Source organism: Oryzias latipes, chromosome 1 (assembly GCF_053564925.1).
Source record: "Oryzias latipes strain Hd-rR chromosome 1, Olatipes_Hd-rR_3.1".
Classification (NCBI taxonomy): domain Eukaryota; kingdom Metazoa; phylum Chordata; class Actinopteri; order Beloniformes; family Adrianichthyidae; genus Oryzias; species Oryzias latipes.
Window position 1 is genome coordinate 8,143,587 of NC_136237.1, and position 20,673 is coordinate 8,164,259.

Below are 20,673 nucleotides of genomic sequence, written 5' to 3' on the forward strand. Positions count from 1 at the left end.
GCTGGAGGTAAGGCATTATCTATGGGTGACTTCATACCTCAATTCAACTATTGTTTTTACAGTCTATGGTCTTGACCAAAGACCCACACTGCATGAAGCTCATCATGCCCCCTGGGAAACAAACCCTGATCTCCTGTGCACCACCCCTGCAAGCAGCCAACTGAGCCATCCAGCCGCTGGACACACATCTTAAAAAAATACAAACTGAAAATTTTGATAACGTATCAATTAGAAAATCCATCCATCCATGTTCTTAACTCACTGTATCGGGGTAACGGGGTCGCCAGAGCCTAACTTGGTACTGTCGGGCGACGGTAGATACACCCTTTACAGCTCGCCAGTCTGTCACATGGCACACACTCACACCTAGGGACAATGTAGAAAAGTCCCAGCCAGGATTTGAACCATAGCCTTATTGCTGTGAAACTAGAGCACTAACCACTGTGCAGCCCTATTTTAGAAAACAAGAAGCCTAATGTGACAATACGGACAATCACGACGTTTTGGTACTTTGATGCTTTTTTCTTTCTTTTTTTTATTCTTTGGTGTCTATGTGAATAATTATTGTAAGTTTAACATGCACACATGTAAACTTGTATACAATATAAAATATATATGTAATATTGGGGGTGGAAATAAATAAGAGTTTTTTTACCACCCACTTTTCACTGTTTAGTTATCCTGATATCTAACAATTGTATTTTAGGTTTAAAAATCAAAGAAAATCAAATTTAGCCATCAAAATAAACATAATTTAAAGCATTAAATCAAAATAGAAACAATCAAAGCACTATTTATGGCAGATATCCCTTCAATACAATGATCCATTGAAACATTTCAATCGGTTCTAAAGACCCGGAGACTTCACAGGAACACAATGAACAATGAACGAATCTAATTAGCCACTTGCTGCGGCTGTGATTGAATCGCTCTGTTCAGTTTGACCCTTGAAAGGCTTTAAATGGGAAGACAATAACAAAGGACAAACACATCAATTACTATCATTCTCAATAAGCCTTATCTTCTCCACGCTGTTGGTATAATAAAGATATTTGCATTTTGTAGTTCTCTGTGCTTACAAAATTACCTTCAAAGATGTCTGTCTGCTCAATTCTGATAGAACTGCTGTCCAGATATTAAAGAGAAGTTGTGCATTCAGAGAACAGGTCTGTCTGATATCTCTGCACATCAATGCCACACAAAGAAAGGTCTCACAGCATCAAAAAGCAAAGGGGAAAACATGGGATATGGTTACTCACGTCAGTGTCAGGCCCCTTATCTGCCCCTGGGCAGCAGAACGTGACAAGTTCATGGCACCTCTTGTGGACAACAAAACAGCAAACTGCAGCAGAAGATTTGGAGGAAAGACAGAAACATCACAGATGAGAAATTAGTCATTTAAATAAAAACACTGTGCTATTTTTTTTTTTCTAATTGACCAGTTCTGCACAGAGGCTCCCAGATCCTCACAGCCAAGAGACAGACAGACACACAGAAGCCATGAAACATGAAAAAAACGGAAATACAACATAAATCCACTGAATCCATACAGACACTCCACAGTTAGATTTATGGGCCTACTGACTGTCGTAAAGCACAGTCGTTGCCTTGCATGTGTCTGGTCACTAAGTGCACTAAACCTTGCACTGAAAACAAATGAGTCAAAGTGGAAACAGAGCTGTCTGCTGTCTTTCTTACATCAGTAAACATTGTGTTTGAAGAGGCAATACAGGCCCTCACGATTTATGATCGTCAAAACAAAAACTGGGATCGTTTCACCAGGCTGACGGGAACATTTTGAAGGAACAACTGCTATTTCTGCCCATGTCTTCCTTTCTCTTTTTTTTCCAGGAACTCAATGGTTTCAGAGCTGATGCTTGTGGCTTGAGATAAAAGCATCTGAATTGGCGGTTTTCAATTGTTTTAATTTCCATCATCCATTACTGCTTTGAATTGCATCTACAACATGATGCACTTTAAGAGAGACCTAGTTTTTTTTTTTACTGAGCTAAAGAATATTTTAGATCCCCCACCTTCTAAAAACCCGTGTTTTTATGATGACATTCGTGCACACACACACACACAAGCTTCAATACACCACTAAACCAATAAACATTTACACAGAACGTCTCATCAAACAGACACGCCTAGCCAGTTTTATTTCCTTAACTTAATGCTTTGGCAACAGCTTTACACACTTCTGTATGTTTACAGTAAGGACAACAATCAGGAATTACAGGGAAGGACTGGTCAAATATTAACTAATGGAATTGGGTTCCTTGTTAAAACATTTCATGTCACAGTATATACAGCAGGAGTTCTACTATTCTGTACAGTATTGTTTATTTGAAGAGTAATCATCATTTAACTAAAGTTATTAACTGCAAGAATAGCTTTACGTACATTTTGCGCCTTGTCCACTTGTGAAATTTTGGTCTTTCGTGAAACATGTGTGATATACGTAAATTATAGGTCTTTCTTTGCGTGGTTCATTCGTCGATGTGCGCAGATGTCCGTCGTGGGTTTGGGCAGACAGGTATTAACATGAATTCGGTTTTGAGCTGTTCAAAGTTTTTGGTTAGTTGAGAATAATTTAGTTTATGTGTTATTCACGGAGTTTAGCTGCAATTATCACGTAAATCTTAACCAATTGTGCAGGATTTTTGCAAAATGCATACGCAAAATTTGTGGTCTTCTATGACTGTTCCACCTATGTCTAGTGTACTTTTCACACATCTACCACCAATGTATAACATTTATATTGTGTATATGGCACACATATCACATTCAAATTATGTAATTGATGCACGAATCACTAATGAATTGCATATAAACAGTGTAATAATCACGAACGGTTCGTTGAGTTAGATGTTCTTAGCGTGGTTTATTTGTGCTTCTTCCGTGATTTTAACATTTGTTATACTTCTGTAAAAATTTTATATTAAGACCACAATTTATCCCACTTTGTCCACATATGTTCAAATATGACCAATTTTCATCAGTGCAATATGACAAATGTACGTAGTGGCTGTGTGACACGTCCTTTAAGGAGATAAAAGTCTTAAAAATTCAGATTTTGAGATGGAAACACATAATACATCACAGAAGACAGTGAATTCAACCACTGTGGTGTACATGCTGCAAAAAATGCTAATGGACACTACAAGAGAGCTTTCTCAAACAGGAAGTACCATATATAGTCATCAGACCAGTAAGTCTTAATGAATCCCTAATGCTATTATTGGTTTCACTCGTGTTTACATGAGAGGAAGTGCTGGTGGACAGATGGCATGGGTGGTTCTCACCATGAAACATGAAGATGGAAGTGTGACACTGACATAGGGAAGCCCAAACAGTATATGAAGCTGCTCATTGCTGAGATGGGTGTGAAAAAATGAGCCACCACAGAAAAATGAAGCTAATTGTTTTTTGAATAATCAAAGTACAGCTGTCCCCCTCTTTATAGTGTTTTACCTTTTGCAGTCTCACTGTTTTTTCAGTGCAGCTTTGCTGTTTTTTTGTTTTTTTGGTATAGCTGATTCGGCTCTGTGTCCTGTTTGGCTGCTCCTGTTAGCAGCCTGCAAAATCTACATAAATCTTTGATCACGTGTATGTCTTTGTTTTCATTCCTTAATACTGGAATTGTTTCTCCTAGAGGGTTTGAACTGTGCTAGTTTAATAAGAAAGAAAAGCATGCAAATGTTGATGTCTGATAAAAGTGTTTAGTGAAGTATTTTACAGCCTTAAAACAAATATAATCATGCTTTACAGATATTCTACCTATCGTGGGCTTTTATTAGAACCTAACTCCCACCATAAACCAGGGAACATTGTAATAGTACTAATTCTAAACAGTATCTTCTCCAAACAAATCTTCATCCCTAAAAATATATACATTTTACAACATATCAACATATTCAAAACTAAATTTATGTGTAAAAAAATAATACTAAAACAAAAACAAAAATCAACAGAAATGTTTTATGCACTCTATTATTCCAGAAAGTGTCAAACTGCTGACCTAAACTTGTACTTTATTGATGGCAAATCAATACAAACCTGACATGCTGACATATCAATTCCGTGAAAATTCAATGCCTTCTACTCATTCATGCCCCAGAGGAGCTTTAACTCAGTGCACTCCATCACCAGTATGAAACTAACCAGACAGACCATGTATTTCAGCCAAATGAAAACTTTCATAACTCATCTCACACTCTTGTGCTCTGTGGGACTTGATTCCCAAATTTTCTCTTCACAAATCAAAAGATAACAGGATGTTACAGTAAATGAGCCAGCACTGTTTCATCAAACTGAGTATGAGCAGATACTTTTCATGTCTTTGTAGCAGTTGATACTCCTCACAAAGAAACACTTTTTTCTGTGAATACAAACAATGGTTTGGGCTTTTTACCCATTCCAACACATCAGGCATTCATGACAAAATGCAAATAAAGGCAAATAAAGAACAAACAAACTAAAGCCCGAATAAAAAGTCTCATGTACTGTATTTTGTGCACTATAAAGGCCCCTACACACCGGGACGAATATTCGCCAGGCGTTATTCGCCAGGCGTTATTCGCCAGCGTTTTTCGCCACGTTTTTTGTGTTCACACCCAGGCGATTTTCGCTGACGATCAGCCGAGCGAACATGCAATTTCCTTCCCTGACATTAGATGGCGCTTAATGTAAACAGAAATACTCCTGTACACAAGGTGGCGCTGCGCAACTTTACGCTTCTTAAAGTCGCTTTTCACTCAGAAGAAGAGAGCAATTATTTACGCGCTTGTCAGAATAATACAAAGAAAACATGAATATTTCAAGCACCAGTAGCTCCAACTGTTGCTTGGTTCGGGGATATTTTAGAATGTCTGTCATTATTTCTTCGCGGCAGTGTAGACGCTACTTGGCGTCTACACTGCCGCGAGTATGTGTGCTCAGCAAGGCAGTTTTGTGTTTGAGCGCCCCCAAATTGTGTTTTCCTGTAACTTCAGAAGCTCCAGACACGTGTGCAAAAGCGCCATTCTCATTGGTCGAATAGATCAACAACGCGTCGCGTCGGGAAAAAAAAACGAACCCGAGGCGTTTTTTTTTTTTTTTGACGCTTTGACGCGTGGCGTTTTTCCGCGTCGGTGTGCACACTCTCATTGGTGCCCTTTGTTTAGTCACGAGGCGTTAAACGTCGGCGAAAATCGCCGGCAAAATTCGTCCCGGTGTGAACGGGCCTTAAGGCGCACAATTAAACATGATTTTTTCCTCAAAAAATGTCAGTGCTTTATTATAATCCAAAGCACTTTATATATGGAATATTCTAAATGTGCTTACTGATGTCAAAGAGATTTTGAGAGGTACATTCTTTTCATGTTGCAAACAAGGTTGGGAGTGATTGTAAATATGCTAACATTCCTAATGTGTAGCGGTGTCAAACTGTGGTTGGGCTTCAGCATAGTCGCAGTAATATTTGTTTTAGCAGTATCAATCTGTTTATTTTACATGTTGGAAACAAGGTTGGGAGTTGCCGCTTTGTGAATACTCTAACCTAGCTAACGTGTTGCATCTTACAAACCAAAATTAACAAAACTAAAATGACTGTGAATGCATTTAATAAGCTGGCTGACAGCTCATCTCTGGTTCTTTTGCCTCACTTAATGCACTTTATGTCATGTTCACACCGGGCTCAGCAATGAGCATACATGCAGCCACTTTCAATGAAAAGTCTGTGTAAATGCATGTCTATGCGTGTTTTGGGCTTCCATATTTCCAAACTGATGTTCACCATCGCCACGGAAGGTTTTGATGCTTTACATACAAAACACGCAGCCATTGAACGCACGGTGAAGGTTAAACCAGTTGAACTTTGATCAATCTGGGACTCTGACTTTCCGGTAATTCACGGAAGTGCCAATCGTTTGTAAATAACCTGATCGTGGAGAACAAACAATTTCAGTTTGTGCCTGGCCAGAATCATATGATACCAAGTCTTTCATATATCGGACTAGAGCTACGAAAGAAAAAGCCTGGAACAAGATTCACGAGATTTACACCACTTAGCCATTTCGTACCAAGCCTCTTCCAACTGTAAGTACATGCGCTAGAATCAGGTAGTGAGAGTCCAGTGTGAACATCGTATGCTAAAAGCATCGTATACCCAGTATATATGCATCATTATAGTTTGGAGCACCTTTTAAATGCCAAAAGTTCAAAAATGGACTATTTATTGACAGGGTGCCCTATAATCCGGTGCGCCCTAGTGTGCTGAAAATACGTCAGCACTACTATTTCCTATGTGACGAGATACACTGATCAATGCTGGTGCAATTAATTCAGAACCTAGTTTCCTAAGGTGTATTTTACCTGGGATAGGCTTCCCACGGTATTCATCACAATTATGTTGACACCATTTTTTCCACAGACGATATAATGTATGTATGTATGTCTACCAGGTCTCATTATATTGAGACAGGTGTATTTTATTACCTCTGTATTTTATGTTCAGTGACATTTTTCGCTTGTGGTTCAATAGGCGAGCTTTGCTCATTTAAAGCAGGACTGAAGTGCATTTCAAAGAGCATCATATAGGTACAGTGATGGAAAGAGGAGATCAAAGTCCGAGCTCCTGTTTGACACTTTTGAGCCTACAACAGAGTTGGCATGTGGAGGACGGGGTGAACCGACACAGAGGAGTCCACAAGCAACCCTGCTGTCACCCAGCTAAACTTGATATGTCGGTTTGGTGTGTGTTCTCCGTCAAGCTAGTATAGCATGAGGAAAATATTAAAAAGGGCTACAAAGAAGAGAATAAAGATGGAGAGAAGTCTTAGTGGGGCCAAATGCAACTATTTCATTTTAAGTAAATGCATAGCAAAATCAAAAACATATGAAAATGGCAGGTTGACAGTTGGCTTTAGAGGGTTTGGGGGGGCCGTTTTTTAGAGGGTGAAACTTTTCTGTTGTAAGAATGTTTGCAGATAAAGATAACAATATTAAAAAAAAAAAAACTTAGCTGATAATTACTGTAAACAGGCTGGTACATCAATTGTCAAACTAAGCAATTTTTCAAGAAGTGATTGAAAGGATGAGAGTGAAATGAATCACTACAACTTTGCTGTCTCCAAATGAAGGAATTGGTTGACCTGTGGAGGTCTAATCGTATTTTTTGTTAGAATACAGAATCCTGTCTGTCTGCCAATCAAATCCTTCCACTTGCAGGCTGGATTAATTACAGAGAAAGTTAGAATATAATGTGGATTTTCAACTAAAGTAGGTTGGTGTGAGTTCACTTCACAACCTTAAAAAAGGAAAACGTATTATTACAATCTTTCTATCCAGACACTTTATTTGCTTACTAGCCTTGTAAACATCTTTCTGACAAGCTCACAAATAATAAAACAGATTGAAAAGAATTTGCTTTGATCCAAAATACTTAAAATACTGTAGGTACAAATACATAAAAACTATGTTGACATAAAGATGCTTTTAATTGCATCTGTTGAAGGTGATTAGAAAACATTATTTAACTGGTAAGGTTTGTCCTAATTCATTTGGGTTTGCTGTTCTGGAGGCTCACAGCTAAAAACAAGCAGAGTCAGCCTGATGAGATCACTGCAGCTGGTCCAGTCTGACGTGCACTGGGGCTCAGCAAGGATTAAAGGTGCACTACTTCCTACACGAGTCAGCCCCAACCAACAGTTTGACCTTAACCATCACCAGGAGATCACCTCAATCTTTAGCCAAAATGTTGTCCGAATCTGTTCAGAATGATCCACCTCTTCTAGGGTTGTAAAGGTTAATCGGCTAAATTAATTTTTATTCCTCCGAACCAACAAGATCTTTCTGTCTGAGGTAAGTTTTTAATCGAATTGACCTATACCATTATAAAATTGCTTCAAAATGAAATAAATCAATTATATCATCAGTTATATTGATATTGGAAAACATCATTTGGATCAAGCCATCATTCCAGTCCAATGTGTATACATACCATACATACAAAATGTTTGAATAATGTTCCCTTTGGATTCTTTGGATGTGTAAAAACAACAGTGGGCTGAATGGATTTGACATTCATTCTTGTTTACTTGTTTGTTTGTACACATATTTCATTTACACTTAATGATCTTATAAGAAATCCAAGGAATCTGTAAAACTTCACCTGCACTGTTGAGTACCAGGTCTTTATCTCTCTGAGTCACGCTGGCTGAAGTTTTAGAGAAAGATGTTCTGGGTCCATTTTAGGTCAGTGAATCGGATCGTTTGACAATCAGTTGTATCAGCAAACACAAATTATGATATAAATATACTTGTTAAAATTAATTGTTATACCCCTAGTCTCTTCAGAAATATAGTAAGCCAAAAGAAATGTCATTGTATCAATGATGCACATTTGATTTTTGCTGGAATGACTTTGCTCATGCATTTCAAGTTGTAATTTAACGCATTTGGTAAACTGCTAAGCTCATGACAATCTCATTGAGAGTGTGTGAAAGTGCGTATCCTTTGGATTCAGGATGTGGTCAGTCGCCACATTGACATTTGTTGCCTATTTTTCTGCTCGAACTGTCATCATATTGTTGATAATCAATGCCAAAGACTTTGTCATGGTTCGTTTTAGAAAGTTAAAGTTAAATGTCTGACTGAACTCAAAAAAGAGTCTAATCACTGTAACACAAAGCCTCCTGTGCTTTCTTCTTTGCATTAACAATTTTGAATAAATAACTTTATCTACATATTGCACGATCAACATGCATGACACCAGACTCAGGAGTAGCTAAAAGTGTGTTGAGTCATGGTCATACACCGTTCCGGTTTTAACTGTGCTTTACATCACTGTTTTTAACCCCACCCCAGGTTTCCTTAGCACTAGAACAAATGGTTCACATGAACAACGACTACATACAAGTCTGATCTCATTTATGTTTGATTTGGCGCTTGGTCACTGGACTGCACTACTGCTCGTTAGCTGGATGGTGTTCTGATTGATCATCAATTCTGGACTGGATGTCGGTCATAAAGATGAGCAAGCTCAAGCTTTTTGTTATTCGTCATCAACATCTCTTCACCGTTAATTAATGAAGAAACCAGTCATTTTTGGGAAAGAAAGCAAATTAATGATACAACCAACCAACTAAGTCTATGCCCTCTTTATTCCTCTTATTGAGTTATCTTGAACGTTTGTAAAAGTATAAGCCAAGCTTTGGCACTAAATTCTCTTCTGTGATTAAAAAATTAAATATAACTTTGCATTTTTCTGTTTTCAGTGTCTTCCAGTGTCATCTGAAATTATTCCTTCTTTGTGAAACCACATTAAAACCTTTTAAATTACATTTGATTGGTATCATTTAAAAAAATCGAAATTATTATTTTCACATGTGCAATTACATTTTCTTTAAATCTCAACCAGTGACATAAAAGTTGTTTATACATGTGAGACTCCAACTTAGAGCAAGGAAGGGGCCAGTCCCTCCTGTCTAGGAGGAGGGTGCCCAAAAGAAACGGGGATCCAGCTTATGAAGGCAAAGGCCAGAGCCAGCATCACAAAGACACAGACCCCCCCAGGCTAAGATGTGATGTGATTCCCGCCTCATGGCCTAGCCAGAGATCTCAGAAATCCTCCTGGGAAGAGGAATAACAACCACCACCAGAGGTCTGGTTCCTCTCACAAGGGATGGAATAGGGGATAGAAGATCATTGGTCACCTCCTTCCACATCTACTGTATGTCTGTGTGCCTGTGTGTGTATTGGAGTATTTCGTGTAGTGGGGGTGAGGAGTGTGTGTAATAAAAGTCGTACTTTAAATTGGCACCTGTATTCTGGCAGGAATGAACAATTCCCATTGCACCAAGGGGTCCAGCATGTCTAAAGAGCAGTTAAAACTAAGAGGGGAGGGGCACAGAGCCTTGTGGTAACTAAATGGGGGGGGCAAACCACTTCTAAGTAGACCAATCTCTAAGGTGCATCGCAGATTGCGTGTTGACACCTTAATGATTTGTTTTGGGAGGGAGGTGATCAGTTAGAGGACAGCTTCCAGATTTACCACCAATAGAAATTTGAAACAATTGTCCCCAAGCCACTCAAAGCATTGTGCTCCAGGCCTCTCCAGCCGTAAGAATCCATTTTTTTCTGCGGGCATGCTACAAATGTCAGGTCGTCCCAAACATTTAAGCAGAAAGTAAAGGTACTAAGGGCAAAGTATGTGAGACCCAGGTACGTCGCAAGGATTTGTCATTACCCTTCCCCCCCGAAAACTGCGCAATGCACAAGTATCCCGTTAGTGATGTTCAAGTGATGAGTGCACAATGATTGTGCACTCATCAGCCTGACTTTTAGAAATTAGAAAAACTGTAGTTTGGACATCCTTTGGCACTTATGTATCACCTGCACAATTCATACATGCAGCATTTGCACACTACCTCACAAATGACTAGACATAAGTCTATTGTTGATTAATTAAATTATCAACAATCATACGTTTAATTTCATGATGTCCCTTAGGGTAGCCACACTGCAAGACACACCTGTGCAACTTTTACGATGTCTACTTCCCTCCAAACCGCAACACCTGTACAGGTCAACCCTCCATTATGGGTCCAGGTGACTATAATAATGGATTAGATTTACCTGTGCTTTTTCTTGGTGCTCAATGCGCTCACGATGTGCCTGGGTCAGACTGACAGAGGCGTGGCTGCCGGTTTGCACCTACGGCCCCTCTGACTGGGACATTCATACACATTAACACACCAGTGGAGCTGCACTGGAGGCAGGAAGAGTGAAGTGTCTTCGACTGGCCTGGGGGGAGCGGGGATCGAACCGCCGACCCTTAGGTCATTGGAAGACCTGTTCTACCGCCTGACCCACTGCCGCCGCAACCAAGGCATCACATATTCCCTCATCCATTGATCCACTGTTAACTTTTCTAACTAAAACCCAAAGAATCAAGTTTTTATTTCAGAAAAAAAAGCTTTTCAGATCAGAGGACAGTAAGATTAGAGGCTTTCTCAATGCTTAGTTGAAAGAAAGTAGTTAAGAATAATCCAACGCAAACACAAAGGTCCTTTGCGTGCCAAACTGCACACATAATGAGGTCCCGTGGGGAAAAGTCGTCAAAACGACGCGCACAAATTACATGACTGGGAAACCCTGCAGATAAAGCAATTAGTGATCTGCAAAGTTTAAGTTCTAAACATTCCAGTGAGCAATTAGGAAAACGCCAGACTTATGTCAAGCAGAAACAAAGAAAAAGCTGAGACTTAGAATAATAGGCATTGTATTGAACACCTCTGAAGGTGCATTACTCAGCACATCCTGATTCAAAGTCTGCCTGAACAGAAAAAAAGGAACCAATGGCATCAGCCAGCACAGCATTTAGAAACTATCATGCATAATCTAGTTCACTTACAGTTTTTCCCAACTGCTAAAACACTAAGTGCCATTGTCCAAACCAGTCGACCAACTGCTTTAACTCTTTTCTCCAAAACATCACTCTTTGGTGTAAACCTAAAACACAATTTGCAGTTAACACACAAATAGCAAAACTTTAATCTTTTCAGATCAAATGACACATTCTCTATTTTAAAACACAGTAAGCATTCACTACACTCAAGATGCAAAAAGTTAACACAAAAAAGGCTCTGTTCCAACACTCCAGTCACCATGAACACACAACTGATCAAAAAACACTTGTTAAAAAGCAACTGTAGTGAATATAAGGACAGTTGTGGCACAACTGAGCAGCATTTCAAAGATGGATAACAGAGCAAGACCGCCACCCACCCAGACCCGCACAAAGACATGGACCCAGACAGAGGACAAGAATTCCTGATGAGATCCAGGATATAGTTATAAATCATATGTTGGTTTATGGAATGACCATAAGGGAAGCGGGTCAAAACTCAGCAGGTTGAAATTGTTAATCAACATCATTCATATGGATATTCAACAGGAAAATGAAAGAAGATTTTATTGTTGTCTGGGACAATCAATCACAAAAATGTGCACATCAGACAGGGGTTCAACACAAATCCTCAATTTGTATAAGTTTCCTTCCACCTTGTTCTTCATTCCTTAATGTTTCAAATAAAGAATGTATTCTTTATTTGGGAGAGACAACCATATACTCAAGAAAAACTGTTTCCGGCCACGGACACGGCTTATGATGACGACATTTCAACTGTCTTGTCAAGGCTGGATCAGACACACAGGATCATTGTTATCCTGTTGTGTGGCTGGGGTGAACATTGCCTATGATGTAGATGAAGTCCTCTGGTCTGACCCGCACAGAGAAAAGATGGTGAAGAGCAATAAATGTAAACCTGGGCTTACACAGTAGAAATAAAAAAGAAATCCTGAATACATTTTGACTCTGATTTTTCTTTTTTTTTTCTTTTGGGGGATGGGGGGTGTTACCATTCTTTATTAATCATTTTGTGATTAGTGTCAGGTGTTTAGTTGTGTGGTGTGGTGTGCTTGCAGTGTGTTTGTTACTTTTGACAACAGAGTCTTCATTGTAACCTCAAAGAGAGCGTTTGAGTCAAGAGTTGAGCATTTTGTATATTTAGCCCACATTTTGAAAATCATTTTTGGTGTTTGGTTAAATTCGTCTAATATATCAGGAAATGTGGTTTAGCAATCGGGAAAAACTGTTAAACTAAATGATAAAACTTTTAAGAATTCTATCCAAAGTAGAATTATGCACAATTTATACACATGTTATCAATGTATGAGTACAGAAGTATAAAAACACGTCACATCACACTGACCCATATGAAAATGAATCATGAGACACAGTAAATGTGAGGAAACATCCTAAGTGCAAATGCAATTAAATGAATCTGACCCAAAGTAAGTCGAGGTTTATTTAAATGGTACTTTTCTCAGATAACAGTCATAAAGTGGATAAATAAGAAATAAGAAAAGACCATAAAATAAAGAAACAGCTTTAAAAGTACACAAAAAAGCAGGTCAGCCAGCCAATGGTCCATTTATTGGTTGTTTATAGGTGCCTACAGAGTTCAGTGAGTGTAGGGAAGTTGGGAGTTTGTTCCACATTCTGGGTGCCACAGCTTTAAAGGAACAATTTCTTTGAGTTTTAAAACGTGTACTGGGGACCAGCAGTAGGTTTTGCCCTGCAGATTTCAGCCTTTGGGAGGAGTTATAAAAGAGGAGCATGTCTATGTAGAGCTCTGAAGGTCAAGATTAAGATTTGAAAGTTTATTTTAAAAGTTCCTCGGAGCCAGTGAAGAGGCTTACAAATAGGGCTTATGTGGGCTCTTTTGTTTGTATGGGTTACAAGCCTAGCAGCAGACAAGTTTTGCAGTGGTCTAGATGTGAGGACACAAAAGCAAACATGTTTAGATATCATAGATCTAGGTTTAGAGATGTTACTGTAAGATATGCAGTATGGGGTATAAGGAAGGAGCTTGTCCACGTAGGGCTCTGAAGGGGTTTGACGGCCACAGAAAAAAAGAAAAAAAGTAGCATCAGGACCGATCCCTGAGGTACCCCGCATGTCAGACTTTTAGGCTCATATTTTATGTGGTTTTGCAGACACACTCCTTCCGGCCAAATATGAAGATAACCACTTTAGAACCATCCCAGTCAACCCAACCAACTCACGCAGCCTGTTTATCAGAATGTGGGGTTCAACAGTTCAATGGCCAAGACAGGTCCAACAGGACCAGCACTGTACAGTTCCCTGTGCCGGCTGATATCATAAAGTCACTGCACACTTTCAACAGTGCTGTTTTGGTGGAGTGTTATTTGCCAGAAGTGTTGTTGATGTTATGTTTCTCTAAAAAAGTTGTGAGCTGTTCAGATACCACTTTTCCTAACAGTTTGGCCATAAATGGGAGTGAAGCTATTGGCCTAAAATTCTTCAGTTGAATTGAATTGAATATTTTGGTTCTGCAACAGCATGTTGCACACCAGATGAAAGAGACAGGTTTACCATTTGGGAATCCCAATATCCCATAGTGTCACAGACATTAACAAGGAACCTAGGCAGGAGTACATCAAATTTCCTTTGTTACACATGTAACAAATTCTTCCACCAACCCTATGGCTTCTCCCTACCCCTAGTATTTAGCCTTCCAAACAGAGAGTTATGGAAAAATAGTGTCTTTGTCGAGATCAGGTTTGGGCAGGGGGCTTGGCAGGGGACTTTTTTCTTTTTTCATGTCTCTGATTTTATTTAGTCCCTAGACCCCCCAATAAAAAAATGGGATGTTTTAGAGTGGCCTCTTATTGTGGCCAGTCTAAGGCACACCTGTGTAATAATCCCGCCGTCTAATCAGCGTCTGGATATGGCACACCTGTGAGGTGGGATGGATTATCTCAGCAAAGGAGAAGTGCTCGATATCCCAAATTTAGACAGATTTGAGAAAAATATTTGAGAGAAATGGTTATTTTGTGTTTGTAGAAAACATTTCAGATCTTTGAGTTCATCTCATGACAAATGAAAGCAAACATAAAAGTGCTGCGTTCATATTTTTGTTTGGTGGAATTTTTTAAAAATCGTTATTGTCACAACTACAGCTTTGCAAAACACAGGGCAGCTGGCAGAACCGGAGATCCAATAGAATGAAGTGTGTCAAACAGTACTTTAGGATTTTTCCTTGTTGGATGTTATCAGCTGATAAAAACCTTTTGCTCCAGTTAGAGGAGTGACTACAATTAGAAAAATGATCTGGAACTGATCGCGATATCTCTAACTGTAAGCTCAGGAAGAAACAAACAAGACTGGCTCATGGTGGTTTCACTGATTCTGTGCAGAACACAGATGGGTTTTGATGCAGTGTTATAGCCAGTCATCACATAAAACTGTGTGTGTGGTGTGTGGGTGTGCATGCGTGCGTGTGCATCTAGAGAAAATCTTTTATCGGATTTAACCCCAGATGCTGCAGCTCTCTGCCAATCGGTCCTTAATAAACGTGTGAGTGAGTCAACTTAACAAAGGCAAAAACTTTCACACATCACTGACTCATTATGATGAGCCAGGGGGCTCTGGGCTTCCAAAATAAGCTAACTGATTTGGAAAGATGCAAATGACTGAAAGTCTTACTGAAGGCTAAAACAGCTCTCAGTGACCAAAAAAAGAAATAGCTACTCTCAACTCTCAAATTTCTTCTTTTATGCAATTGAAAAAGAAAACATCACTGCTTTTCCAAACAAAAGAGGAGAACAATAAAGGAAGAGGATTAAAACAGCTCAGCAGAACTGTCTTTACAGGATGCAGAAAGAAATTAAGACCATAATTGAAAGCTGTTTTATCTCACTACTGAGGGCTCTGTACCGTTTTCAAACAGTCAGTTCACCTATCCATTTTATTGCCTGATGCTGCACACTGCATGAAAACAAAGATCATTTCTTTCTATTAATTTTACATACTGTGTGTAAAACTCATGATTGAAAACATTTGGTTCAATCCAAAAATATTCAGCTGGCAAATTACGGTAGAACAGAAAGGCTTTAAATGGAGTCGATGCATTCGGATTTGGCAATGTTCCACATTATAAACTCTATTTCAATGATCGCTTTCTTTTTGAATTATTTATATACATTTATAAATGCTGCATATGCCTCTTTTACTAAAGACAAAGGCATTTCCCATGCCCAATTATTTCAATTTAGATCAACAAACATTTGTATAGAACATAACCTTCTGCTGGGTTGTTTTTTGTTGTAATCTTGTTTTGTTTTTTGTTATTTGCTGCTTTGATTTAACATTGGAGATATCGCCAGCAACACCTAAATGACACACGCTCCTTGAGACAGTAACTCTTCGACCATCAACGCCATCAACGCCAGTCAGCTGATTCAGACTTTCCTCTCCTCTGCCTCCAGCTGCCCTGGAGGGACCCCAAGGTGTTGCCAGGGCAGCCGAGAGACTCAGGCCACATCCCAATTCTTCCACTAACCATATAGCTTCTCCCTACCCCTACATTTAGCCTTCCAAACAGAGAGTTATTGAAAAATACTGTCTTTTTCATGACTTACGTTTAAATGTAAACTTCTGTGGATCAGAGCACAACCACGTGATGAAAAGCACTTCCAATCCGTGGCACAGCGGACGCGGAACTCCCTCGCGGCGGAAGGCTCGGCATTCCACCTCCACTAAGCCCCTAAAAAAACTATTTCAGACAACCGTATGACCTTCTATATGCCCCTGCAATTGGAATGGTAGCGAATTCGGATTTGGCCGTAGTCTTTCCAGCATGTCCTGGGTCTTTCCTCGTTCCAGTAGGACATGCCCAGAACACTTCCCCGGGGAGGTATCCCGACCAGATGCCTGAGCCACTTCACTTGGTTCCTGTGTGCTGAGTGTTTGGGGTGTCAAATCCCCCGAAGCCCATAAAATGCATAGAAAACCATACTATTGCCATATAAGTTTACCTACCCATACATTTATCTTCTCCTTTGATCCATTTGATGTGTGTTTCATAATGAATGATCCTATTGTGAATTAATGACCAGCCTAAGCTGGTCTGTGCCCTGCTGAGGCTGCGTTTTTTTATGTTTATGCCTATTTGTCCATCTGTTTCTCAGTCCACCCTTATGTTTATTTGGATTTTCTCTTTTTGTGAGTTTTTTTTTGTTGTTGTAATTTTTGCTTCATTAGTTAATTGTGGATATTTGTGGGCCATTGCATTTGGGGGAGAGCAGTCCTAGGATTTAAGGGGGCATTGTCCCCTCTCACCTATACCTATTTCCGGCCTTGAGCAGAGGCTTCTTGCAGAGAGGGCCTGAAAACAGTCTAATTCCTCTCAGCTGGCTTGCAGGGAGGGGCCGAGTTTCGTGGTGAGGAAAGGCGCAGCTGGTCTTGATTTGGCCTAATTCTACTCAGCAGGAATATGAAAGTGCAGAAAATGCTCTGCTCTTTCTGCCGTGCTGAAAACGGGGAGGATTCTGACGATATGTCTCTGGTAAAAGTTACCATATTGGGAAATAAAACTCCCCTCACAATACAGGATCATAATTTACATACCAGTAGTTGACAAAAGTATGAACTAACACTAAAATCTTTGGAGGTGAAATGAAGTCCTGATGGATTTCAGACAATTTTAAGTCATCTGTTCTGGAAATCTTACAATTATAAAGTACAGAGGCATGGAGCTCCGTAATTTTTTATCATACAACAAATACATGAATAAACTGATAAATCAAACAGTCAAAGAACTGTTTAAAATTTGAAGAAGAATGAAATAAATTGAGAAATTAACAGACTCAGATTGGGAATTGTTTTTAATTTCAAAGAATGTATTGAGATTATGGGCACGTTTTTCAAACAAAATGAAAAACAGCATTTTAGAATTTTAAATATTCTGTATTTTATTCATTATTTTTGTCAGAAACTGTGATTTTAGAAAAACAATGTCAATGTCATCTTTTCATTGCACAGTTGCACAGACTCATTTAATGATGTCCTTGAAATAAAGGTAAAAAGTAGAAATAATGTTCTGAATTACAAATATATGAAATATATATATATGTTGTAATATATGATAAAAGCCAATTTTTAAGCAAAATCCAATATATTCTTGATTAATTTGATTTTTTTAAGTTGTATTTTGACAGATTTTTATTTTTATTTAGAATATTGTATTTTTATGAACTTTTTGGAGTTCTATAAGGAAAAGCACCGTAAATCATGTTTATAGCCACTTAGCTCAAAGACCCGCCCCCACGTCAGTTCGGCAGTGGAAACTTGAAAACTGTATTAAAACTGAGAACTGAAAGCAAAGAGAGAGACCGGAAAAAAAATTGAAAAAACAAAAAAAAAATTGTACCAGTTTTAGGTTTCAATTTTTCTTTTTATCCAAGTTTTAAATTTACTTTTGTTTTCAATTTTTCAATATTTCTGTCAAATTTACAATGTTTTTTTTTCAAATTTATAAAATTCTTTTTTTACATTTTTAATACTCCCTTCAAGTTTACAATGTGTACTTCCAAGTTCAAAACCGTTTTCAAAATTTTTTTTTCTTCAAATTTTCTATCTGCTTTTTTCATTGACTTTAAGCTCATCCACATTTAACTCCATAAACATAAACCTTGGATCTAAACGTTGGAGTGGCTGAACTTTTCAGTAACTTCACCCCGGCTGAGATTTAGGGTAATTGATACAGTAGAGACTTAATGGGATTTTCAAGGGGCCAGGCTAATCCATATCACAGGCTGTAATCTCCCAGCAGGACAAGTAAAATAAATCCCACGGAGGCAACTACTGACACTTCTATTTGCAGTGTGCCAGCTGCAAACTTTGCTCTGAATTCTGGAAAATGAGAAAAATGCTTTCCTTATAAACTAAAGCGGACTGTTTTTTTTAAATGAGCTAAAAGTGACGATAAGGATTTACATGCAACTAAACAAGAGCAGCAACAGCTGACAGTTTAGCCTACATAAGACAGTCCATTTGAATTCAAGTTTCTATTAGCACAATGCTGAGCTTTTGTCATCCAAAATGAGATTAGCTATGATTAAAACCAACCCCACTCCCTCCATTCACACAAACACACAGAGCCTCAGTCAGACTATTTGCTGCAACACAGGTTGATGTTTTTTTGTTGTTTTTTTCAAACACCTCTCCTGCCAGATTCATCCAAATCTCAAACTGTCGGTTTGGCTCAGAAAACCGCCAGAGAGAGTCCTGCTCTACTGTTGGTAACAGCAAACGTTTCCCCTGTCTCAGTGATAAAGGGATCAATTTTTATCCCCATGTATTATTCACTGCTGACATTTAAGCGTTCGCCATAATAGGAAACCCCTTAAATGACACAAACAGAGATCACTGCATCCAGAAGACACACATGTGTGCCAAAGAACTCCACGGTTGAGGGGTGTGGTGAAGGAACCCTGGAAAGTGTGATTGTGAGGACTATGGTCTCAAATTTGAACATTTTTTGGGACCAGTTAACATTTTTTTAACTTATTGCAGTTTATTTGGTGAAGAAGACCCTTTTTTATGCGGGTGTGGTCTAATGGGATCTGAAGTAAGCCTTTGCATTGCTTTATTACAACATCTTGTACATAGTGTATGAATTATTTACGCTGACTGCATCCCACATAGGGATATTCTCGACATCATTATTTTTATTTTCCCACAGCAAAGCAATGATTTATCAAATGGTGTACACATGTAAAAGCCTACTTTCTTTGCCTGCAAAATTCCTAGCAGTCATGCATCTTTGTGGTTTTTAGGGCTGGGTATTTTACGATTCCATTCTCCAGAGCCTGGATCAATTGGATTCACTTTTTTTTTCCTCCACAATTCTTTCAATCCACTCGATTTGATTCAATCCAATTCAATTTTGAATTTACATGGTTTAGACATACATGTATAGAAATACATTAATAATCTATATCTGATTTGAGATATTCATATTCATCTGATAAAGTTTACATACTGTAAAATGTAATAGTTAAATAATAATAAGCCAAATGGATTCTTAACACCATACAGTGTTACATGGTTTCTCAAAAGTAGAAGCTCCAACAAAAATGTACAGATCATTACCATTGTAAAGGTTCTAAACCGGCTCATATTAAAAAAATAAATACTCTGCCTCTCCAGGAGGGAGTTTCCTTTAGGCCACTAGGTGGAGCTGTATAGCATTACACTTTAATCCAGAAGAATCAGAAGAACACGAAAAACTGTGCTTTAGACCAAAAATGGTGACTTTAAAGAATGTTTCTGTAAAAGAGTTTGAAAAATTCCTGCCTGTGAGTAAATGAAGCTGTTCATTTAGTCAGCAATGTATGTTTAGGTCGACCGAGCATTAGCATTAGCCTTCCAATGGGAAATTCCATTATACGTTAGCATCAAGCTAGCAGACTTTGGCTTTACTGCCGTTATTGTTAAATGAAACTGTAGTTGTATGAGAGTATATTAGTCTGGCTCAGTGAAGCTTCCAATTGTATTTTGTAAACTGTCTAGCAGTTTTACAGTTGTACAACGGGATTGTTTCAAAGCTTGATCTCACCAAAGGTCACAAGAGTGGCGTTAGGCAACCGGTAAAAGAAAGGCACAAAAGATCGATCTTTACTTTCATTGATCAATTTCACAATCTATTAAGCTTGGATCGATTCAGATCGATTCGTCGATTTTTTATAAACCCAGCCCTAGTGGTTTTACCATCTGGAACTAATTGACTATGGTTATCAGTGAATAATTAACAGTGCATATATGTGTGATATGCTGGACACTGACCCTTGTGCTGCAGAAGAAACTGCCAAACACCAGCAGCATCCATGAATTAATGACTTTTAATAAAAGGGGATGAACAAAAGAAAGATGAGCAAAGGTTGTTTATAACGGAAGAGGAAGGCAGTTAATTGAATGAGTTTATCTCTATAGACTTTTTTAAAGCTGTCAGCAGCCAAAGGCAGGTTTTAAAAGCATGAGGTAATTTTTTGCATCATTGACTTCAAGTCTGAAGTTGAACGTGAAGCATGGAATATAGAGAAAGTTTAAAAGTGCTTCACTTATATACAGTTTACATATTAACCTAAAGTCTATGAAATGTGTCTTCTCCTCACAGTTAGGCTGGAGCAGTGTTTTGAAATCCGGCATATAGATTCTAAACATGTCTGTAATTGCATGGGGGGGAAAAAAAAGGAATGGTGTTTTGGGACTGCTTGGACTTCTGCAAAACTATTTCACATCCCAATGTCCAACTGTGGAAG

The 20,673-nt window shown here is 38.7% G+C and overlaps 1 protein-coding gene across 1 annotated transcript in view; it reads right to left on the minus strand.

Moving 5' to 3' along the window:
- Positions 1–20,673, minus strand: part of prkcaa (protein kinase C, alpha, a) — a 166,968-nt gene that overhangs the window by 107,157 nt on the left and 39,138 nt on the right. The window contains exon 3 of the mRNA XM_023960408.2: positions 1,260–1,342. Coding sequence (XP_023816176.1) covers positions 1,260–1,342 — 83 coding nt within the window. The remainder of the gene's footprint in view (positions 1–1,259; positions 1,343–20,673) is intronic.